This window comes from Abramis brama, assembly GCF_963993115.1.
Source record: "Abramis brama genome assembly, chromosome: 8".
In the NCBI taxonomy this organism is placed as follows: domain Eukaryota; kingdom Metazoa; phylum Chordata; class Actinopteri; order Cypriniformes; family Leuciscidae; genus Abramis; species Abramis brama.
This window is the reverse complement of record NC_139970.1, coordinates 42,378,114-42,403,454: the sequence shown is the minus strand read 5'-3', so window position 1 is coordinate 42,403,454 and position 25,341 is coordinate 42,378,114. Positions and strand designations below refer to the sequence as shown.

At 41.0% G+C, this 25,341-nt stretch overlaps 1 protein-coding gene across 1 annotated transcript in view; it reads right to left on the bottom strand.

Moving 5' to 3' along the window:
- The window catches only part of LOC311087913 (inactive dipeptidyl peptidase 10), a 35,787-nt gene that overhangs the window by 9,010 nt on the left and 1,436 nt on the right, over positions 1-25,341 (bottom strand). Inside the window, exons 2-13 of the mRNA XM_084121423.1 lie at positions 17,933-18,044; positions 17,517-17,612; positions 15,944-16,038; positions 15,418-15,492; positions 14,519-14,571; positions 12,965-13,046; positions 11,319-11,439; positions 11,059-11,213; positions 3,389-3,486; positions 2,413-2,536; positions 1,515-1,553; positions 1,312-1,419 (exon numbers count right to left, since the gene is read on the bottom strand). Coding sequence (XP_083977549.1) covers positions 1,312-1,419; positions 1,515-1,553; positions 2,413-2,536; positions 3,389-3,486; positions 11,059-11,213; positions 11,319-11,439; positions 12,965-13,046; positions 14,519-14,571; positions 15,418-15,492; positions 15,944-16,038; positions 17,517-17,612; positions 17,933-18,044 — 1,158 coding nt within the window. The remainder of the gene's footprint in view (positions 1-1,311; positions 1,420-1,514; positions 1,554-2,412; positions 2,537-3,388; positions 3,487-11,058; positions 11,214-11,318; positions 11,440-12,964; positions 13,047-14,518; positions 14,572-15,417; positions 15,493-15,943; positions 16,039-17,516; positions 17,613-17,932; positions 18,045-25,341) is intronic.

Genomic DNA, 25,341 nt, shown 5'->3' with positions numbered 1-25,341 from the left:
AAAACTTGGAGCTCTATTACAACAGGTTTTCATGCTTCAAAGTTCAAAAACCACCTTATTTTCCCCATATTTGTCTCTCTTCCCAGTCTGTGGGTCTGTCCAAATACCCACACTTGCGGTCTTCGCTACTTGAGAGCACATGCATGCAACTGGAAGTAAGTGCGCAATTAAAAATGCCAAAGCGCAGTGCCCTGAACACACACTAAACCCACACTGCTCCTAAGCAGCATTCAAGGCTTAACGTTTCCCATCATGCATTATGTTCGGGAATGCATGCATGCATGCATTATGCTCACGTGCCCCGAAATCCTGAGATGTTCAGGAAAACATTCCACTGTAACTAAGCTAAATGAATTAGATATTACTTTGATAGTAAAACCTAAAGAGTTTTACATTTTATTGGTGCAAAGATAAATCGGCTATGTATATTTTTGATTTTATTATTTTTTTTACAACATTTGCAACTGCTTTTTATCACATAATTAGAAGCACCACAATTTTAAAATAGTCTTCTGTTACATAGCTACTACTAAATAGTTTATTTTAAAATGCAAAGTTATGAAAATCAAAATATAGCTCTGTAAACATTTGCATTTTTGCAACACTGCAAGTGAGTCCCATCAGGTAATCAAATATTCGACACATTTGTGGTCGTCACGCCTACTTGAACACGAAATACAAGAAATTCGTCATGTACGCAGACAAGTGGTCAAGTGCAAAGTCCGCAGGCGTGAATATTCGGACAGGCCCACTCAGTAACGCTCTGGGGTGCTTTTCCCAAAAGCATTGTTAGCCAACTATGATCACAATTTCCATTCAACTCTATTGGTAACGACGGAATTTGCGACCATAGTTGGCTTTGGGAAACACACCCCTTTAGTTCCTGTGTCTATGAAGCCCCTCCTTCTGAAAAGCACACTGTGCTCTGATTGGTCGGCTGGAGCAGTGTGTTGTGATTGGTCGAGTGCTTTGAGTGTGTTTGGGAAATGTCCCGCCCCTAATTACCATAACCGCGAGTTTAACACACTACTAACTAACTCAACCAGGCCCCGCCCCTTTATTCTGCATATTAATTATTTAAATGAGGAATATTGTGACGTGTTCGTTCTGGAAGAATCTCAAGACTACAATGGAGGCGTTTCAGAAACACAGACCCTGATATAGAGAAGAACTGGAGCTTTTTCATGCTCAAACGGCAACATTACAGACTAAAGAAAGACAAACATGGGAAAAAAAGCATAATAGGAGCCCTTTAAAGTCAGATCAGGGTGAAATATGTTTTTTTATTGTATGGTTTGTGCACTTTTATACCTGCTCTGACATCATGGCGAGGTGTCTAAAGGATCCGCGGTCTCCGATTCTGAGCGGTGATGTCATGAGAAACGTTGCTCCATCTTCAGAGAAAACTGGTTTTTCATTCTGCATGAATCAGATGAGAACGTCAGATTACTTCAACTCAGCTTTTTGTTTGACGTAAATAAATATGGCAAAGTCTAAAATGACATAATCTTTACCTGTCTGTCAATCCATTTGTCTGATGTCATGACATGCTTCTGCAATGAGAGACCAAAACCAATGTTTATGTGTGTTTGCATCGTATACGTACAATATATGTGGGTGTGTGTCAGTGCTGTGTGCCATTCACAAGTGAATTGAGATGCCTTTTAAATTCCAACTCAGTTCCTTAAAGCAACACTAAGGAACTTTTCCTCTTCGGTCCCCCTACAGGTTGGAAGCGGAATTGTCCATTACCGCTGTCGTAAATAGTTTCGCCGCCCGCAGCCTACTGTCGCACGCACGCTCGCTGTTTATCCAGCACCGGCTTTAGAATGAACGATGTCCACAGACGAGGTAGAGTATGTTGCATGATTTAATGAAAGTATGATGTATTGCAACATCAGAAACGAAGAAAAACTAAATAATGACTATTGTAACGCTTGATGTGAAGCAAGTCAAAGTTTGTAGTTTTCTTATGTCTCATTCGAACTACAGAAACGCAACCCGGTTTGGCAAACTTGCATAGTGTGGTTACAGCAGATATAGGGCTGCAAAGCGAATCAAGAAGTGCCGTTCACCCTGTTACGACTTGATGAACCACTGAAACGATTTTGGAAACATTATTTTAATTTAAAAAATGTTCCTTAGTGTTGCTTTAATTGGAATTGAGGTAGCAACCAGAACGAAGAATTGCAATTGAAAAGATAAATGCAAGGAAGTAAAATTCAAATTAATTGAAATTGAAGTCCTTGAATTTCCTGGAATGGATAGACCAGGATGGAAGAACACTTCATTTCCCAGAATGCATCTGTGTTTAAGAGTTTCAGTTCAGTAAATTCCTCTTCTAGTTCAACTTGTTGAGGGCAATTCAATTCAAATTCTCTCTCATGAATGGCATGTTTGAGAATCGCTCACCACCACACATTTCCCCGTGTGTGTGTAGCACAGTGTGAGAATGGAGGCGTTCTGAGGACGGTTTAACCAGCGTACAGCGAGACACTCGTCTGTTACCCACTGCACCATGCTGATATAGAGCTCACTGCACACACACACACACAACAGGCTGTCAGCTCAAACATTATGAACATCTGAAGGTTCAGAAATAGAAAAGTCTTATTAAAGAGGACCTATTATGCTTTTTTTCAAAGTCTTGATGTTGTTTTTGAGCTCTAGAACAGGTTTTCATGTTTGAATGTTGATTATTTTCCTCATATCCTCCATTGTTGCGGCTCCTCTCTTCCCAGTCTGTCAGTAACGCTCTGTTTAGTTCCTGTCTCTATGAAGCCCCTCCTTCTGAAAAGCACACTGTGCTCTGATTGGTCGGCTGGAGCAGTGTGTTGTGATTGGTTGAGCGCTTCTAGTTCAGACACAGTGACACTGATATTGGATCTTTGCAGAGCTTTTTCATGCTCAAACCGCAACATTACACACTAAAGAAAGACGGACATGTGAAAAAGCATAACAGGACCCCTTTAAAGTTGAAAAGATTTTTACACACTTTTGTTCCTTGTCTTGCACGTCTCTTCAGTTGCCAGAACTGTATGTATGCATGTATATATGTGACACAAAGATACAAAAACAAGTGTGTGCATATGTGTGTACCTACTTAATCATACTTTAGGAACATAAAAGTGAGCTAAACCTGACCAAAAAAAATCCCAAAACCGCCTTTTGATGATATCCTCATTTGTAAAAAACAGTATAAAGTAAATACAGTTTTTACTGATGGGTGCTTTCAAAACGCGCTTCGTGAAGCTTTGCGAAACATTAGTTTTGAAACAGTGATTCGGAGCGTACATTTTAGTCAACGGCCAAGGTCAGAATTTCTGTTAAGAACAAGATCTGATTAAGAGTGTGTGTGTGTGTGTGTGTGTGTGTGTGTGTGTGGTACCTTCTCTGTAAGCTGTCGGGATGCAGGAGTTGTGTAGTGTGTGTGGATCCGTTCACACTGACCACATTCAGTGTCACTTCAGGATTCGCCTGTCCAGCCTGTTGCACACAGTGAAATGAAGTGAAATCCAGAGTTCTGTTGTTCGCCGTCACAGCCGTAACTAACCAATGACTGAAAGAGTGAGCTGGTTTTGAGAGGGGATCTGTACACTGGTGACTGAGAACAAACACGAGACCAGTTAAAACCAGTACAGCTTCATGAGTTTAGAGGAGGGAGAGAGATCCAGATCCAGAAAGTCAGTTCATCAGAGCTGTTAAAGGAGTAGTTCACTTCAGAATTAAAGTTTCCTGATCATTTACTCTCCCCCACATCATCCAAGATATTCATGTCTTTCTTTATTCAGTCGAAAAGAAATGAAGGTTTTTGAGGAAAACATTCCAGGATTTTTCTCCATATAGTGACTTCAATGGGGTCCAACACGACACGATCCAGCCGAGGAATAAGAGTCTTATCTAGAAACCATCCGCCATTTTATAACAAAAAATAAACATTTATATACTTTTTAACCACAAATGCTCGTCTTGCACTAGCTGTGATGCGCCACACATTACATCACCCGTTGAAAGGTCATGCGTGACGTAGGCGGAAGAACCGACCTAGTGTTTACAAAGCGACCGTGCAAAGACTAAGTCAAATGCCATTTACAAAAAATGTAAATAAATAAAAGGTAAAACAACGATGTCGGACCATTTTGAAGTTGGAGGAGAAAATGAAATGGAGTTTTTCGCCCAATCCTACATTTCTGAACCGGTACACGCGTAACCTTTCCCAGAGCTGCCAACTCTCACGCATTTTCACGTGCTCTCACGCCACACATCCATTTTCTCACGCACAGAAAAATGGCGAAGCAAAGAGGACACGGAGACCGACAGACTAGACAGAGCAGGTTACTTATGATATAAAAAAAATCTCAGCTCTCAGATTCTGTCAATTTTATTACGAAATTCAAACAATAAATACCGTTTTGGCGCTTGTAAATGTGACGTGACAAATCCCTAGCGGCACGTGAACAATAGGTTACTTGCGTAACCCCGGTTCTCTGATAGTTCTCTGATGAGGTGTCTCACTATGGGATACGCCCCTTCCGCGGATTCCACAGAAGTCCTATTACATTACGCCAGCCCCGATTGGCTGGCAGACATGACGTAGTGTCTGGGAGTGGCTACCCCACCCCTCAGTATAAGAGGAGCAGCACTACGTCATTACGACATTCAAAACAAGCACACCTCTTCCTCGCTTCACACAGCCAGGAGGGTGATCTGGTGAGACACCTCACTTAATGCTATCAGAGAACCGGGGTTACGCAAGTAACCTATTGTTCTCTTTCAAGCATACGTTTCGGTGTCTCACTAATGGGACATACTAACTCCCGTATTGCCAGATAGCCTGCCTCGAAATCTCCTGCCAACCACAGCACCACCTCTAGGGCTGGATGAGTCCCAATCATGACTCAACTCCAACGCTCAATACTGCATGTGCTAAAGTTTGAGCTGTAACATCCAGTTTATAGAACCTTGCAAACATATGCGGTGAGGACCAGCTCGCCGCTTTACAAATATCCTGTATCGTGACTCCTTTAAAGAAAGCCCACGAAGTTGACATTCCCCGTGTTGAATGTGCACGTAAACCAGTCGGTGGGCGCATGACCCTTACTGGAATACGCCAATGAAATCGCCTCCACTATCCAGTGTGACAAACGCTGCTTAGTAATCGGCTTCCCCATTCTTGGTTTCACCCAAGATACAAACAGCTGATCACTCTCCCTGAACCCTCTGGTTCTTTCCGTGTAAATGCGTAAAGCACGCACAGGGCACAACTCATTTAGCTTTTGCTGTCTCTGTGAAGCAAAAGGTGGTGGGTAGAAAGCTTTTAGCTCAAAAGGAGTGACAGAATCAACTACTTTGGGCATAAATGCAGGATTAGGCTTCAGAACTACCCCTGCATCCCCGGGCATGAACTGCATACATGCTGAATGCACCGAGAGCGCATGAATCTCACTTACGCGTTTCGCTGAAGCCAAAGCTAACAGCAGCGCCGTCTTAAACGACATTATTTTAAAATCAATCTTGTCCAGTGGCTCAAACGGGGACATTGAGAGCGCATCAAGTACCAGTGCTAAATCCCATGAAGGGGAAAGCGGTTTTGAAACTGGCAAAACGCGACGCGTGCCCTTCATGAACCTGCACACTAAAGGATGCTGCCCAACGGTTTTACTATCAAAACCTATGTGACAAGCAGAAATAGCGGCCAGATACACCTTAACGGTTGAAAATGCTTTCCCTTGGTCTATCAAATCCTGTAGAAATGATAGAATTATTGCCACTGAGCACTGAAAAGGAATCTCATTCTTAGCCGCGCACCAGCGCTCAAACACGCCCCATTTGCAGTCATAGAGAGACCTAGTCGACGAAGCTCTAGCATTCTGTATGGTTCTGATGACATTGTCAGACAAACCGGTTGTATTCAGATTTAACCACTCACAGGCCAGGCCCATAGTGCCAAGCGTTCTGGATGGGGATGAAAGATTTCCCCCCCCCGCCTGTGACAGTAGATCTCTGCGTAACGGGAGAGACCACGGGTCTTTGTACAGCATACGTATGATCTCCGCCAGCCCATATTTCCCTGGCCACCTCGGAGCTATTAATATCAGCTTTAGTCCCTCCTCCCTCACTCTGTAGAGTGTTGGAGATATTAACGCTATCGGTGGGAACGCATACAGAAGAGTGCGGGGCCAATCGTGTGCCAGCGCATCTATCCCCAGAGGCGCGCTCTGATCTTTCAGGGAGAAAAACAGAGGACACTGAGCATTGTCGTGGGACGCGAACAGGTCCACTGTCGCTCTGCCGTATATTTCCCAGATCTGTTCGACCACTTCCTTGTTCAATTTCCACTCCCCGTAGAGTGGATTTCCCCTGGACAGCATATCCGCACCCTGGTTCATGACGCCCTGTACGTGCGTCGCTCTCAGGGATAAAAGATTGGCATGGCTCCACAAAATCAGTTTGCGTGCCAGCATGTGTAAGGGAAGTGATCTTAGGCCTCCCTGACGATTTATATATGCCACAACTGTAGTGTTGTCCGTTCTCACAAGAACATGATGTCCTTTCAGAAAAGGAAGAAAATGCTTCAACGTTAGAAACACGGCCAGCATTTCCAGATAGTTTATGTAAAGATCGGTCAGATGATGACCCCATCTTCCATTCACCATCCTGCCCTCGTGAATGCCCCCCCATCCGGACAACGACGCGTCTGTCGTTATTACTTTTCTGGTTTGAACCACACCCATAGGTACCCCCTGAACTAAGAAGGTTGGGTATCTCCACTGGCGCAGTGCAAAGACCGCCTCTGACGTCACTCTCACTCTCCTCCGGGAGTGCCTTAATGGGTCCAGCTTCAGAGACGCTACCCAGCGCTGAAATTCCCTCATAAATAGTCTGCCTAAGGGAATAACCATTAGGGCTGAGGCCATCAGACCCAATAATCTGAGGCATGTGCGGAAGGAAACAGTTTTCCCCCTCTGAAACTCGGCCAGGCATCGGGTGAATTTTTCCACCCTGTCCTCTGACAGTCGCGCTCTGAATATCACCGAGTCCAGTGACAGCCCCAGATATGTTATAGACTGTACGGGAGTCAAAACACTCTTTTCGGTGTTTAACTTTAAGCCCAGTTTCTGAATGTGTTCCAGAAGCATAATTGTGTGATTTTTCGCTTCTTGCTCTGACTGAGCTGTCACCAACCAATCGTCTATGTAGGTAGCGAGACGAATGCCCTTTTCCCTGAGCGGGGTCAGGGCCGCTTCTGTACATTTTATAAATACTCTCGGGCTGAGAGACATGCCAAATGGTAAAACCAGGTACTCGTATGTTACTCCCAGGAAAGCAAACCTCAGGAATTTCCTGTGGGGTGGGTATATGTTTATGTGAAAGTATGCGTCTTTCAGGTCGATCGATGTGAACCAATCGCCCGGGCGCACCAGATTTAGGAGTGTGGCATGAGTGAGCATTCTGAACTTATACTTCCTTAGGTATTTGTTCAGCGCACGCAGATCTAATATGGGACGAAGGGCACGAGTTCCTTTCTTTGGGACTAGAAAGTATCTCGAGTAAAACGCACTGCGGCTTTCCTCGGGTGGAACCACTCGTATCGCCCTTTTCTTCAACAGGGAGTGTATTTCGTCCTGAAGAACATGCTTTAATTCTCCCCGCACCTGAGAATGAATTATCCCTTTGAAATGCGGGGGGGATTTGGCAAACTGCAGCCTGTACCTGAATTGTATTGTCTTTAATACCTGTGTGTATTGACTGTGTGCACTCTCGCCAATTGTCTATTTGCAGCGTTCTGGCGCCATCGTGTGGCTGAGTCATGAACGAGTTTGTGGTCTGTACTGCGCATGCGTGTACACTTAGTGTTTGGACAGAGTCTGAGTGGCTCATCACCTCTAAGGGCTCGATCGCTCCCCGAGGTGATGTTATAATGTGTTCTGTGAACATGTTTTGCAACATTTTTTTGGGAAATGTGTTTTGCAACATTCTCTGGGGATACAATGAAAACTTTGAGTTTTGAACATGAAAAGTGCTTGTGACTAGTGGGTGGGTGTGCACCCCTGCACCATGTCTTTTCCTTTTCACCGCTCTGTTTCCCCCGGCCCAACCGGGCACTGTTTTCCCCACAGAACATCTGTGCACAGAGGAACTCGTCATGTGTTGAACGCTGAACGACTGAGGGTCGGGAGCTAGCAAACTGGGGGGCTGTTGACTCCCTCCCCTGGGGAAGACCGTGTCAAACTGCCGCCTTCTTCCTCCTCGCTCCCTGAAGATGGGGCTGGGGATGAGGCTGAGGGGCTGGCTGGACCGTCTGAGCTGCTGCAGGCGGATAGTTCTTCCTATGCCAGCCAGATCTCTGCTCTTGCACTCCACTCGGACCCGCTGCACTCACGATAGGTCTCTGCCGTTTCGGAATACGAAAGCTGGGAGGTGGGCGGGCCGTAACCTGCGCGAAGGTCTGCCGGGGTGGCGGAGGGGGTGCAGTCTGTGTCTTTCTCGGCATACAGAGTTCCAAAGCCTCGTCATCCCTCTTTTTCTCTTCGCATCTCTTTTGCATCAGTGTCTGAGCTGAGCCGAAAATGCCCTCTGGAACAACCGGTGCGTCCAGGATGGCTTCTTTTTCATTAGCCAGATTAAGCCATCGCCCTCTCTCTTGGATAACCATTGTGGCCATGGCTTCCCCAGCGGCTTGAACCGCGCATCTCTGAAGACGCAGAGAGAGATCCGTGACAACACAGATCTCTTCCCAGTGTGTCTGACCTGGTGTGGTAGACACTTCGTCCTGCAGCTCCGCTTGGTATGCGGTCAGCAGAGAGATCGCGTTCATAGCCCTGACAGAGAGCGCGACTGCTTTATAAGCGCGTTCCGTCATGTTGGATTGGAAACGGTCAGCTTTAGATGGTAAGGTTGGATTTGCAGCCGCCGTGCGCTTCGGTTGCAAGTGCGCGGCAACCAGTGGCTCCATGGGGGGCATTCAGAGAAGGACTTCCTTTTCCATCCCCTCCACATCGAGAACGGAGCCACCCTGCACTGGCATCTTGCTGGTAAACGGCTTGTCCTTACACGTAACCGTGACCTCCTCCAGGAGCTCCGGGAAAACAGGAAGGAGCTGTCGTGCTGCCCGTTTTGCACTCGGCAGCCTCTTCCCCTCATAGCGAGACTTTGCAGTCTCTGCTACCACGGTCGGCCATGGAATATTTAGTTTCCCTGCAGCGCGTTTGCACACATCTTGCAGATCAACACTAACGAGAGGGGAGGATGGTGGCCCGCCCGCCTCTTCCGTTGATCCCGCCGCAGCGAGGAGCTGTGCCGGTTGTGCGGAGGGGAGGAATGGAGAGTCCTCGAAGTCTTCCTCTTCAGAAAGAAGGAAGTCCGATTGCTCCTCTCCCTCGTAGTTAAGCGCGTCCTCTTCCTCGTCCGAGCTCAGACTGGGCTCGGTAGGCAGAGGCATGCACACATCGAGCTGCTCACTCCAGGATAGAGCTGCCGTGGTGGGCAGCTCTACAGGGATGGATACCTGCGGGGTGGCAGCTGGCGCGGGGCTAGGTGTCATGAGGGGATCCATGCCAGACAGGCTAGCTTGGCGTGCTAGTCTGCGACGAAGGCTCTTCATGGTGAAGCGTGCGCAGTGTTCACATGAACCGGGATTCTCAATAGCCAATTGAGCATGTTTCAGCCCGAGACATGCAGAGCAGACCTGGTGTGTGTCCTTGCATGAAATTTTGTTCCCGCATGAACAGAGTCGCACAGAATCTCCCTCACTAGCCAGGACAGTCTGCATTGCTGCAGCCATCGTCGAACAATCCTTGCAATCGGCTGGAATGCTAATCGAAGGAGCCAGGCGAAAAACGGCGTGGTGGCCAGTAATTCGTCTGGAGGTTCGTAGAAAAGTTTGTAGGCTTCTGGTGTGAAGCGAGAAGAGGTTTTTGAATGTTGTAATGACGTAGTGCTGCTCCTCTTATACTGAGGGGTGGGGTAGCCACTCCCAGACACTACGTCATGTCTGCCAGCCAATCGGGGCTGGCGTAATGTAATAGGACTTCTGTGGAATCCGCGGAAGGGCGTATCCCATAGTGAGACACCGAAACGTATGCTTGAAAGAGAACCGATCATCTCTTCTAGCTAATAGTAAATAAACACGAATGAACACTGTTGAAAGATACAGTACAACTTACCGAAATGTATATTCCTCATACATAATATCGATCAATCAGTGTTTTTCATCCGCATAAAGGGGTCAATAAAACCGCTGGAGAACAATTATGTCACATTTACCTCAGGAAAGCCATTTACTGAACATAGGCTATAGCACTTTAGTTGGCTAGAAAAAAAAGAGCTACAGAGAGTATTTTGCTAAATATGTGTACTATATTACATATTTATTATATTTTTACTTATATCATTAAATAAAGTTATTATTATAATAAAAAACGCATTATATTTATATTTGAGTTATTTTTAACCATAAAAAATACTACCAGCTGATAGGGCTAAAAAGCAATAATAAAAAGATGTTGCTTACCAGAAATTGTACCATGTAAACATTGTAACATGTTGTCACTAAACCTAATAAAATTCAGTTTAGTTACTAAATTTTTTGAAAATCACAATACACTTATTGTGATGCAAGAATTCAATATTTTTTTACATCCCCCCAATCACACCCCCCGCATCACAGAGCTAGTGCAAGACGAGCATTTGTGGTTAAAAAGTATATAATGTTTATTTTGTTTAAATGGTTATTATGAAATGTCCGCTGGTTTGTCTAGATAAGACTTTTATTCCTCGGCTGGATCGTGTCGAGACTTTGAAGCTGCACTGAAACTCACATTTGGACCTTCAACCCGTTGGACCCCATTGAAGTCACTATATGGAGAAAAATCCTGGAATGTTTTCCTCAAAAACCTTCATTTCTTTTCGACTGAAGAAAGAAAAACATGAATATCTTGAATGACGTGGGGGAGAGTAAATTATCAGGACATTTTAATTCTGAAGTTAACTTATCCTTAAACCTTTTGTAAGATGCGTATTCAACAGCAGGTTGAGGCAGACGGATGTGCGGCTTACCTTCGGGTATGGATACTGATGTCCACGAGGATAAAGCATCCCTGTGAAACGTGGCAGCTGCTCTTTGGGTACAAGAGTGTCGTTGATGGTGAGAAATGCCAGACTGGATCCTGACGGAGACCACCAGTGAGCAACTGAAGAATGCAAGACCTCCTCTAACAGCCAATCAGAGAAACAGATTCAAACAGGTCAGATTCATTCAAATAATATGTAATGGCATGGCTTGTGTTGTTCATAACAGTGTGATGATGGTGTGTTACCCTCATAAAGCCAGTCAGTTAATCCATTAAATATGAGGCCATCTTGCCCCGATGACGTCAGTCTTAGAGAACTGCTCTTCACTTCTGGCTGATAGTAGATATTATTCTCAAATATGTATACCTGAGACAGAGAGAGAACGAGATGAGAGGAGAAAGAAAGAAGGCTTGAGTCCACAGCTGTCAGTCACTAAAGAGGACTTATTACGCCCTTTTTCAAAGTCTAGTTCTCTACTAGAACAGGTTTTCCTGCTTGAATGTTGATTATTCTCCTCATATTCTCCATTGTTGCGGCTCCTCTCTTCCCAGTCTGTCAGTAACGCTGTGTTTAGTTCCTGTCTCTATGAAGCCCCTCCTTCTGAAAAGCACACTGTGCTCTGATTGGTCAGCTGGAGCAGTGTGTTGTGATTGGTCGAGCGCTTCGAGTGTGTTTGGGAAATGTCCCGCCCCTAATTACCATAACCGCCAGTTTCAACACACTACTAACTAACTCAACCAGGTCCCGCCCCTTTATTCTGCATATGAATTATTTAAATGAGGAATATTGTGACGTGTTCGTTCCCGGGAGAAACTCAAGACTACAATGGAGGCTTTTCAGGGAGTTCAGAAACACTGACACTGATATAGAGAATAACTGGAGATTTTTCATGCTCAATCAGCAACATTACACACTACACTACATACAACTGTTTTTAAATTAAACATTCAATTAGTTTTCTTAATGTGTTGAAATTGTAATTCCAGATTATTTTCAATGTGAAAGTCGTCATCTTGACTATAGGCTGCAAAATATAAATGTTAACTGTAAACTTTTGTTTATAAGTGGTTTTGTTTTGTCTAACTCTAGCATATGACTGATGAACCAGATATTAATATCATGCCTGTTTAGATGACTGGTCAAGGGTTTATGAAACCCACATGACACATATAGGGCTAGTAATTTTCAAAGCATTGTGTGTTTCAAGCCTTTTCCACGTGTTTGTCCAGCAGATGTCCTTAGTGCGGTGTTTGTGAATCATGTTACATAGCATTTGGCTCCATCGATTTCAAAGATTCAGAATTGTTTCCCACATTACTCTTGATTCCCAGCACCCAGAATCGAAAGGTTGAGTCCCAGCTTTAGTTTTCTTTTCTTATTGCACTCTGACTGCAATTTAACTGAAATACTGTCAGTGACTTCAATGGCTGATGTAGCCTACATGATATTTTCAATTTTTTATATCTCTCTTGTGTATATAAAATTTTCATGTGTGCTCCGTGCACTGCACTATATATATATATATATATATATTATATAGAGAGCCAATTAAGGCTCTTTCAGTTTGATCTGTTCACATCAGCTTATGAATTCGCAATGCTGGTTAGTGCTTGTTTTGTGCTGGTCGAGTCAGTGGACCAACAGAGCTCACAGTAACCAGCATGGTGTTTCTGATGAAGTTGCTTGACCGTGGGTTTCTTGCTGAAAGCCATAGATGATCAGCCTGGTAGACGACCAGCACTTTTCAACAGGATTGTAGTGTAACACAGACACACAAATACTTGTGAATACTGCTGGTTTTCCTGGTGTTTATATTCCAGTTTCGTAAACCACACCGCTAGGATAAATGAGCCATTGATAGTGATGTTGTGTGTCTGTGTGTTTTACTCACCAGTTGTTGGCCGTGATTCCCCCATGATGCAAACTGTAGAACACAATCAGAGACCTCTGGAGGATTCAGTTCATGCACTTCCCTGCACACACACACACACACACACACACATACAGGTTTGTATTGCTATACTTGTAAGGACATTCCATAGGCGTAATGGTTTTTATACTGTCCAAACTGTATGCTATCCCCCTACAGTAACCCTACCCCTAAACCGACCCATCTCACACACACACGTCTTTGTGGGGACTCTCCATAGACTTAATGGTTTTTATACTGTACAAACTGTATATTCTATCTCCTTACACTAACCCTACCCCTAAAACCTACCCATCACAGAAAACCTTCTGCATTTTTACATTTTCAAAAAAATATAATTTAGTATGTTTATTAACCCATTTCCCTCGTGGGGACCGCTGGCTGGCTATCCTTGTGGGGACATTTGGTTCCCATAATGTAATATAAACCAAACGCACACATACACACACACACACACACACACACACAATAACCCGACCCCTAAACCTACCCATTACACACACACACACACACACACACACACACACACACACACACACACACACACACACACACACACACACACACACACACTACTAACCCTACCCCTAATCCTACCCATCACACACACACACACACAATAACCCGACCCCTAAACCTACCCATTACACACACACACACACACACACACACACTACTAACCCTACCCCTAATCCTACCCATCACACACACACACAATAACCCAACCCCTAAACCTACCCATCACACACACACACACACACACAATAACCCGACCCCTAAAACTACCCATCACATACACACATACACAAACACACACACACACACACACACACACACAATAACCCGACCCCTAAACCTACCAATCACACACACTCACACACACACACACACACACACACACACTACTAACCCTACCCCTAAACCTACCCATCACACACACACTAACCCGACCCCTAAACCTACCCATCACACACACACACACTAACCCTACCCCTAAACCTACCCATCACACACACACACACACAAACACACACACACACACACACACATTAACCAGACCCCTAAACCTACCCATCACACACACGCGCACACACACACACACACACTAACCCGACCCCTAAACCTACCCATCACACACACGCACACACACTAATCCGACCCCTAAACCTACCCATCACACACACGCACACACACACACACACACACTAACCCGACCCCTAAACCTACCCATCACAGAAAACTTTATGCATTTTACATTTTTAATAAAACACTGTTAAGTATGTTTTTCAAGACATTTGAAATATGAGGACTCAGGAAATGTACTCATAAATCACGTTCCCGTTGTAATACCCAAGTCATTATACAAATTTCTGTCCTCATAAATCACAAAAACAAACACACACACACACAAACTAAACATCACATAACATTCACACAACCGTTCTCTTATGCACATTACGTTTCTGTATAGTCAAGTCAGCTTCATTTATAAAGCGTTTTACAGAATAGAAATACCGTGTTTGTAAGTTGTAGATCAAGTAAGATGCCAGGTAGGAGTATCGATACACCTAAAGAAATACAAGACAAAATGGAATAAGTCTAAACAAAACATCCATGTCTATATTGAACACACTGCAAAAAATGACAAAAATACTAAACATTCTTAAATCAAGATACATTTACTTGAGAAGCAAAATGACTGAAGATGTTAAGTCTTGTTTTCTGAAAAATGTATCAAAATGAAGTGAGTTTTGATTAAAACAAGAACAAACATCCTTAAAACTTTATGTATAATGCATTAAATCTGTTCATAAATATGTAAAGCCTAAAATGCATTATAATATTTGCAGATTCCTACATCTGAAATTGGTTGTTTGTCACGTGTTTCAATGCATTATACTTTCTAAAGGCGCAACAATGAACATTATAATGTATTATAAATGTGGTCATAATTAATTCATGAGATCATACAATTCATTATAAGGTGCATTAAAAGCCATAATAAATGCATTGAATACATTTATAATGCATTATACAAAAAGGCTTTAACAAGTAAAATATGTGCAAATTGGGTCAGAAAAATAATCTTGTTTTCCCTTTTTAAATTAAGTTTATTTTTTAAGTTTATTAAGCACATATTTTTACTTGTTTTAAGCAAAAACAAATTTTTTCAGAAAACAAGACTAATATCTTCAGTCATTTTGCTTCTCCAGTAAATGTATCTTGATTTAAGAATGTTTAGATATTTGTCCTGGAAAACAGGACAGAAACACTGAGGAAGAACATCATTGTTTGCAGTGCATGACTATAATTCATGAAGCTGTTGTGCTTGATTTGACCTGTTATTTTATATTTATTTATTTTTTTGGCCCTTTTCTAAAGAAAAGCTCCTGAGAATCATTGTGACCTCTGACCTTTCTGACATCATACGCCAGTAACACGTAGTTGAGGTCTGGTGACACGGAAAGCTTGGAGGCCTTGAACACTGCCTGTGTGAAAAACTCTCGTTAGAAGTGATCGTTTCATCATTCAGGACAGTGATGCTGAAGGCAACAAATCAAATGTTTGAAGGTTATCCTTCAATAATGGATATTATGATGAGGTAGTGTGAGTTTAACAATTAATTGTTCATATTGTGAATAGTTGTTGTAGAAACTAACAATCTTCCCGGTCTACTGACATCCGCTGCAAACATTACAATGCCCATGATAACTTTCGTTAACTTTACAATAAGTAAATCCACTTCACCAGATATTTCTTTTTCGACAGCGATGCCATAGAAATATACAGTATAAATATAAGTTCAAATTCTAAAGATGGGTGCATGTCTACTTTAGTTTGTGGGATTAGAAAGATGTTTTCTGCACTTGTGCCTGTTTTAAAAGCTGATTGCCGTTTTCTCATTTGAAGTATTTGTTTCCATTGTATAACATTACTCACAAATGTGCTGTTTTTCATCATAACCTCGGTCTGATTGGTCTCCATGTTCAGCATCTTCAGATCTCCGTCTCTGTCCCTGTAGACGAGCTGATAATCTGAAGGAGAAACATATTCACACAAACATACAGAATAATAACAGCAGTGTAACACCACTATTCAGATTCAAGAGTTGATTCTTTTAAAGGGTTCCTATGCTTTTATTCATGTTTATCTTTCTTTAGTGTGTATTGTTGCTGTTTGAGCATGAAAAAGGGAGTTATTCTCTATATCAGTGTCAGTGTTTCTGAACTCTCTGAAACGCCTCCATTGTAGTCTTGAGTTTTTCTCCGGGAACGAACACGTCACAATATTCCTCATTTAAAGTCCCCCTGTAGTCAGTAATTTTATCCCTTAAAACTCATCTTTGATCACCAAAATGACATATTTAAATGTTTTTTTCATGTAAAAAAAAATTCTTCATGCCATGCTTGAATGTAACTCGACACACTTGTCTCATTTAGTATGCATGAATCTATGATTATGCAAATGAGCCCCGCCTCCACTCACTCACTCACTCAGAGATCCACTGGTTGACGATCACACGTTGATCTGATTGGTTACAAGGTAGTTTGTGACGTCAGAAACACCAGCGATTTCAAAGCGTGTTTTTGAGACTGTCTTTGGTTCACTGCAGTTTTAAGGAGAAAATACTCAGCAATGGTGTCGACTTTACACAACTTTTTTACGACTTTGAATTTACACATGGTTTGTCTTAAAGCATATTAAAAACACCACATAGACATATAAACAACATTAAAAGCTGGATTTTCACCACAAGGGGACTTTAAATAATTCATATGCAGAATAAAGGGCCGGGGTCTGGTTGAGTTAAGCCCAATTTATACTTCTACGTCGAACTCACACCGTAGCTACGTCGTAGGCTGTGTGTAGCACGTGTACCCTGACGTGCACCTCTCCAAAAATGTAACGATGCGTCAATTCTACGCGGACCGCAAGCGCTGTGATTGGTCTGCTAGAACTCCTCCCTCAGGTTTCATGCGTAATTGCATGCGTAATTGCGTGTCAACGCAGACAACGATGCAGAAGTATAAATAAAAACCAACGCGTAGCCTACAGCGTACAGGCTCCGGCGTAGGTCTGACGCAGCGTTTAGTTAGTAGTGTGTTGAAACTGGTGGTTATGGTAAGGGGCGGGACATTTCCCAAACACTCTCGAAGCGCTTGACCAATCACAACACAATGATCCAGCCGGCCAATCAGAGGACAGAAGCCCCTCCTCCTGCTTTTCAGAAGGCGGGGCTTCATAGAGACAGGAACTAAACAGAGCGTTACTGACAGACTGGGAAGAGAGGAGCCGCAACAATGGAGAATATGGGGAAAATAATGTGATTTTTGAACATTCAAGCATGAAAACCTGTTAGTACAGCCCAAAAACTAAATAGGGCATAATAGGTTTAAAGCCCCTACATATGTGTTTACAGCCTTGTGTGTCTATTTGACAGGTCTTGTTTTGTCCAACACACACACAGATGCCGCTGCAGAATGTAGACTGAGATTGAGAATGTCTTTCTCACCTGAAACCCACTGAGCTTCGAGATCTTGATCCTGCAGCTCACTGGAGAAAAGGTCATCCAGGGTCAGACAGGATCCCAGAGTGTGGTGAGCATCACCTGAGGCCATTAACACAAACACACACACTAACATGAGCATGTTCAAGATAGTGGAATGTGTTAGCCATGCGTGTGTGTGTGTGTGTGTACCAACTTAACTATATATTGAGGACAAATTTGTACCCAGAAGTGACCAAAATCTAAGTCTAAGACCGTTCATAAACCAATCAGAATCAAGCATTCAACAGCCATGTGATATAACAATAAATACTTTTTTCTTTATCTACAAGCTCAAACGTGAAGATATGCATGAAAAACCAGACATTTGTTACTTCACCTCTATGTGAATGAATGTTTATTGGCACTGGAAACACACAGACCTGTAGACAGCAGAAAGATGGACAGACCGATCAACGACAGCACAAACGCAATGACCAGAAGTGAGATTCCCACACCCTTCCAGTTCATTTCAGAGGAAATACTTCCCACATCCTACAGAGAGAGAGAGGAGGAGAGACGTATTTCAACCTTATTAGATTAGAGTTTAGATAATACATTAATCTTTAATCAGAACTCACTGACCCTGTTTACTTGCACAAGGATATTCCAATACTAATCAAAATATTAGTAAGCTTTATGTAAACGCATTAACCTTATAACCATAACCAGACTGTGCAAAAGGCCATGGTCAAGTTACATTTATTTTAATATTATAGTTGTACAGTATTCTGTTCAAGTGTTGCACCTGAGTAGGCGGAGTTTTAATCGGAAGTCTCGCGAGTTCGGGGGAAAATGGCGTGAGATCAGATATACGGCAATGAAGGAAAAAAAGGAAGAAATGTGAACCACACGTTTATCCACGTTTGTGCAGCTGACCATATCACACAAACCCATCACGCACACTGAACATCGCAGCACACGAAGCTACAGGCCTCACTGTTAATATCTCATCACATTAACTTTATCAGGACCAGACAAAGATCCTGTAAGCTCGCGCTCGATCGGCCTAAAGTCCGGCATCCGACCAGCGCGGAAGGTCTCTACGTGTTACTGTCTTTTCTCGAGGCAAAGTATGAATATGTATTTTCTCGTTGTTTCATCTGACTCCATAAATGAAAAGGTTTTAATGATATCTGTGCATCATTAAATGTGAGCGAATGCTTGACCATTCTTTTTAACTCTTTAATGAAAATAATGTCAAAGACGGTTAGAATGATCAAATGTAACAATTTATTATGTCAGGTAAATGTATCATGCCAATTTCATAATCAATTCGAAGATAATCGATACAAAACATCACATGCTCTGGAATAAAGAGAAGAGATGCAAACCCAACATTAAAATTAGGGCTGTCAATCGATTAAATTTTTTAATCGCGATTAATCGCATATTGTCATGAGTTAACTCGCGATTAATCGCATTTAATCGCACATTTTTTTATTTGTTCTAAATGTACCTTAAATTAATACTTTTCAAGTTTGCAATACTCTAATCAACGTGGGCATGGATAAATATAGATGCTTTATGCAAATGTATGTTTATTATTGAAACCATAGTCAATATAGAGCATAAGGATGAGACATGTTTCAAAGGTCATAGATGTTTTTCAAAGAACTTGTTCATGTCTATTAGACACATGTAGAAAGAACAAAGAAATACCAGGTACCCATTACTTCTCTTTCTTTGCACTGAGCAATTTACTAACACAAACATGTTTAGATTTTTGCATGACAGGGCAGCTCTTCTGAAAATGCTAAATATACATTTATTATTTATTAGCCTATTACATTGTAGTTTGTCTCTCTCTGTGCCCATTTTGATGAAGCTAAATTCTCAATAAAACTGTTTTCATTGGTATATTTTACAGTTTCTGTTGTCAAACAACAGAATGAATTTGAAATGGTGACTGAAACGCGACCCATTAAGAGAGAGAGAGAGAGAGAGAGAGGTGCACGCGCGTGCTGAGAGAGCAGTACCGGCGGTACCGGTAGATTCTCAGAAACTAAATAAGGTTTGGGTGCTTTTTTGAAGGGAAAAAATGGCTAAAGGGGTCTGCAATGTCGCTAAGTTGGCAACACTGTGTATCTCCAGTTCTCCAACTAGGGGCTGGGCCACGGGTCAAACAGAAAATACGCGCTGCGTTAATCGCGCGTTAAAAAAATTAGTGCCGTTAATATGATTTTGCGTTAATGCGTTATTAACGCGCTAACTTTGACAGCCCTAATTAAAATACATGATGCTGAATTCTTTGAGGTCCTTCAACATAATGTGCTCATCTGAGTAACAGAAGGCCAAGAGCCCTTTGCTGCATTCCATTATATTGACAGAACCTCGTTCACATGGAAACATCTGCTAACAATGGAAATTTGCATTCAGAGGCTACACCTTTTGGGGGGTATGAGACCATTTGCCAGGAGATCACCTTCCTTTGTGTGCCAGTTATCTCTAAACTCTTAAAAACCTTATTTCCTTTTGTTTTACTTATTTGGAAATGAGACATTTGTACCAGTCGCACTGAGACATTTCAAATGATACCAAACATTTATAAAACTGGATGATAAATGTTAACATTTAAACCATATAGCTTGTGTGTAAATCTCAGGTGATTTTAGCATAAGAGAGAGAGGGTGGGGGAAGAGGGAAAGAGATGTATTCTGAGGTGAGACTTGAATTTCTCAATTCTTACAATACCTACTAACATGTAACCGCCTGTTCAAGTTCCAATTTAATGGCATCGCGCCTGAGGATATCTCCCCTTCCTTTCATTATGAGGACCTTCTGTGGAATACCTGGGACTTGTTAAGACTGAGTACTCTTATTAACACCACTTCATTGCCTTATCTCAACATCATTGTATCTTTTGGCTCAAAGCACGTTGTTTTATTGTTTGGTTATTTTGCGTGATCAGTAAACAGTGCATACTAAAGCCTTCAATACACAGACTACACCTGTTTTCCAGTAAAAAGAAATCTGTATAAGACCGCTGATATATAGCTATATTGATCAGAATGAGTTAACAGCTTAGATCCACTCAGAAGATCCACTGTAATTAGTTTCTGCAGGTCTTAAAAAGGTCTTAATTCTCCCTTCTGCAAATTAAGGCATTAAATCAGAGCAGAAAGTCTTAAATTCATAAAGTGGCATTAAATAAGCTGTATAAGATGAATATCTTCCTCTGTATTTTTGTTTTGTAGTTTTCCCAGACAAATATCTGAACATCCTAAAATCAAAATACATTTAGTTGAGATGCAAAATATAGGCTATAGTGTTGTTTCTGGACTTAAGTTTGTGCATAAACGAAATGAGGCGTTTCAATGAGGTATAAAACATAGTTTTTCCTTTGAATTAAGTAAAAAAAAATACTAAGCCCATTGGCAGATATGTTTTATTTTAATCTTTTTTTTTTCATCTTATGTCATTTTGTTCCATTCAGTTTATTCCTTAAAATGTCTTTACTTGAAAGTCTTAGATTTACTTTCATAAAACCTGCAGAAATCCTGTTAATTAAAAGAATAACCAAAATGCCACATAATGATTGAAAATATTGACAAATACTAACAGAATTAATTGGCCAAAAAATCAAAATGCAGAAAAAAAAGTTTTATTTTACTATTGTCACAGTCATCGTCTGCACCATTCTGTCTTCATCTTCACTACACTTCCCAGAATCCTCCTTGTCTCCACACCTGAACTCACTCCCTCAATTACCCACCTGTTCATCGTCTTCATCATCCGTGTCACCTGTCCTCACCTCGTTATAGTTCATTAGTGTCTGTATTTAAGTTCTCTTCTCACCCATGTCTTTGTCGGTTATTGTTTGTGTTAAGTTCACTCTGTTTGGGCATAGCACACTGTTTCGTGTATTTGCCTGTTGGAATCTATTGTGAGAATTAAACCTTTGTTATTATTTGTATCTTCGTGTTTGCCTTCTTCATCTACCTGGAGACGTTACAACTATGCAAAAAAAAAAAAAATGCAGAAAAAAAAGTTTTATTTTACTATGCAAAAAAAAAAAAAAAACATATATAAAAAAGCATACATTGACTACAACATAATCAGTTATTAATATTCTGTTGGTTCTCTCTTGTGTTCTTTTTTTTTTTTTGTGTGTGTGTATGACAGCCTGGCCAAAAATTATGTCGGCATGTTCATTGCATTGCTATCACAAATAAAACAATCGATTCCAAGCACAACTATGCAATATGCTTATAAAATCTTATAAATAAAGGGTGAAGATGTCCATTTTCCTATAGGCTTGGTATCACTTTTGGACATGGATATTTATGTATTCACTAATTTGATGTCACATGAATATCTAATGTTTAATTTCATGATGCACTTTGGTCATTTAGTTAAATATTGTTTGTTGTGCTTCGTTTATCGCCCCTTGAATCAAGCATGTCGTTTGTTGTGTTTTATAGTGTGTTTTCGGTCTTGGCATGACTTAGTGCCCTTTATTTATTGTGGTTTAGTTCAGTTTTAAATGAAAGATGCACTTCTGTATCTGCAATCTCAGTGTTTCCTGACTAATGGTGGGTTTAATTTATGAAAAACCAATCAAGTTAAAGCTGCACCAAATATACAGTATTATTTACTGGAACTGTGAGAGCGTTTCACTTGAAAGCGCCACTGTTCCACTGAAGTGTGTGTGTGTGTGTGTGTGTGTGTGTGTGTGTGTGTGTGTGTGTGTGTGTGTGTGTGTGTGTGTGTGTGTGTGTGTGTGTGTGTGTGTGTGTGTGTGTGTGTGTGTGTGTGTGTGTGCCGGTTCCTCTTTCAGCAGTGCTGGAAATGAGAGGTCGACCAGTAACACAGCCCTCATCACTCGTGTGTGTGTGTGTGTGTGTGTGTGTGCCGGTTCCTCTTCCAGCAGTGCTGGAAATGAGAGGTCGACCAGTAACACAGCCCTCATCACTCTGTGTGTGTGTGTTCGACTAAATCTGATTGACTTTGTTCTATTTTTGTTGCACTCTATTCGTTTATTGAAATGACAACCCTGTACAGCTCGGTTTTGTCTCTGTCTTGGATTCTGTCAGAATGAGTCAAACTTTGAATTAGCGCGTCTGATATACTAACACAAATATAATTTTATCTGGAAGCAGACATACTCATAAACCAAAGTCAAAATCAGTTGTAGGATTTAGGCCACTAGGACCACGTTAAGACATTTGAGTATGAGTACTGATGATTATGTCATCATTTGTTGTGTTATATAACTTGAGTGTGTGTATTTGTGTGTGTGTGTATGTGTGTGTGTTTTTTTCTGTGATTGATCGTGATTAAAAACACTTACGTTTTTATAGGTTTTTAATATATTTTATAATGTAATAATTTCACATTTAATCTCCAAATTAATGTAGAAACAACATAAAGACAGTATATTTTAAATACTTGTTTAATGTCATCTTTTTATGAATTAAGGCCAGTATCACTGATACTAATATGACCCCCCCCCCCCCCCACACATTTTAAACATTTATTATAGCCATTCAGCATTACAGTGTTATTAAAAGCTATACTTTTTTTAAATGTATTATTATTTTAACATTTATAAGGCTTCAAAAAATATAACAACTTTTAATTTAAGTGAACTTAAAACAATCCTTACATAAACCCATAATAAATGGCATATTTACCTGTGCCCTGTGAAATTGAATTGGAAAACTGGTTGCTAAACAAATCACCAATCATCTTAATTGCAGCTCTTTTCCTTTGCACTCAATGCAGTTTGGATTTAGGGCTAATCATTCTACAGAGACAGCAACATGTTATTTTCTGGAAAAGGTTAAATCAAATATGGACAAAGGAGGGAAAGTGGGAACAATTTTTTTTAGATCTTCGCAAAGCATTCGATACAGTTAACCATTCAGTTTTACTGCACAAACTTCATGCATTTCATTTTTCCTCAACATTTATTAGCCTTATTAATTCATACCTTTTATCTCGTTCACAAAGTGTAAGAATTGACCAATATAATTCTACCCCCTTACTATTATCAACTGGTGTTCCACAGGGTTCAATTATAGGTCCAATTCTTTTCAGTTTATACATTAACGATTTACCATCTTTGTGTAAGAACTGTGACACTTTGATGTGTGCAGATGACACAGTTATCTGGGCCTATGGAAAATCCACAGAGGAAGTTGCCTCAAAACTAACATTGATCTCAATCTGGCTTGAGCAATCCTGTCTGCAATTGAACATATCTAAAACAGTTACCATGTTCTTTTCAAAAAACAATATAGATATAAAACCCGAAATTTTAATATCTGGAGAAAGATTACAGGTCGTCACAGAATATAAATATTTAGGATTACATATAGACTCAAACCTCAACTTCAAAACTCACATCAAAAAAGTTAGTAATAGGATTAAGTTCAGTCTAGCAAACTTCAGATTCATTAGAGACTTCCTTTCAACAGAAGCTGCTAAATTATATTTCTTTTCCATGATTTTATCCCACATAACATCTGGTCCAATACTCACTCTACAACAATAAAACCATTAGAAACATTATACAAACAAGCATTAAAAATACTGGATAAAAAAACATACCACTACCACCACTGTAGTATTCTGAGGAAATATCAGTTACTTACCTGGGATAATCTCATTAAATTCAAAAACATCTGTTTAATTTATAAAATCAGACATGGTTTAGCACCTCCTCTACTTTATACATTTTAGATCCAGTGAGGTTAGGGTAACCAGAGGGGCAGTGAGGGAAGACTGCATCATCCCCGGAGAAAAACAGCTTTTGGTCAGGCCGTCTTCTCCGTAAGAGCAGTTCAACCATCAGAGAGTCTTTGTCATTCTTTTCATTCAAAAAGAATGCAAAAAATGGCTTGTAGAGAGCCAAACTTGTGGGCACTAATGCTTCCTGTGGGCATTTAAACATTATATAATTATTTTACATGAATTGTATTTATTAACCACAATGTGTTGTATGTAATTTAATCTTGTGATTTTATACCTGTGATTATCTTTAAAGGCTGCCTTTTTTACATCTGGCTGGGGGACTACCGATGAAAATGAGCACTTTTGAGCTAACTCGGGTACATTTACATTGTTTTAATGTTGATTAATATACACTGTCCCCTTTCAAATAAAGAAAAAATGGGGGGGGGGGATTAATATGCAAATGAGCCCCGCCTCCACTCACTCACTCAGCTCAGAGATCCACTGGTTGACGATCACACGTTGATCTGATTGGTTACAAGGTAGTTTGTGACGTCAGAAACACCAGCGATTTCAAAGCGTGTTTTTGAGACTGTCTTTGGTTCACTGCAGTTTTAAGGAGGAAATACTCAGCAATGACTTATGAATTTACACATGGTTTGTCTTAAAGCATATTTAAAACACCACATAGACATATAAACAACATTAAAAACTTGATTTTTACCATAGTGGGACTTTGAGTAAACATAATTTTGGCCAGACAAGTATTCAGTGTTTAGCCTTTAGGACAGACTTAAAGAATAAATACAGCATATTGCGTAGTTGTGCTTGGAGTTGATTGTTTTATTTGTGATAATAACGCAATGAAACTATGCCGACATCATTTTTATCCAGGCTGTCATACAAAGAAATTATGAACAAAACAGAACCAAGGGAATATTAATAACTGATTATGTTGTAGTCAGTGTTTGCTTTTTGCTGTCAGATTTTAGTATTTCCCTCATATTTGAAATATATATATATTTTTAAACTTTCATATTTTGGTGGTTTACTTGAACTTGTGTCATTAAAAACCAATATCCCCTTTTAGCCACTGTATTCCTTCACCTCAATC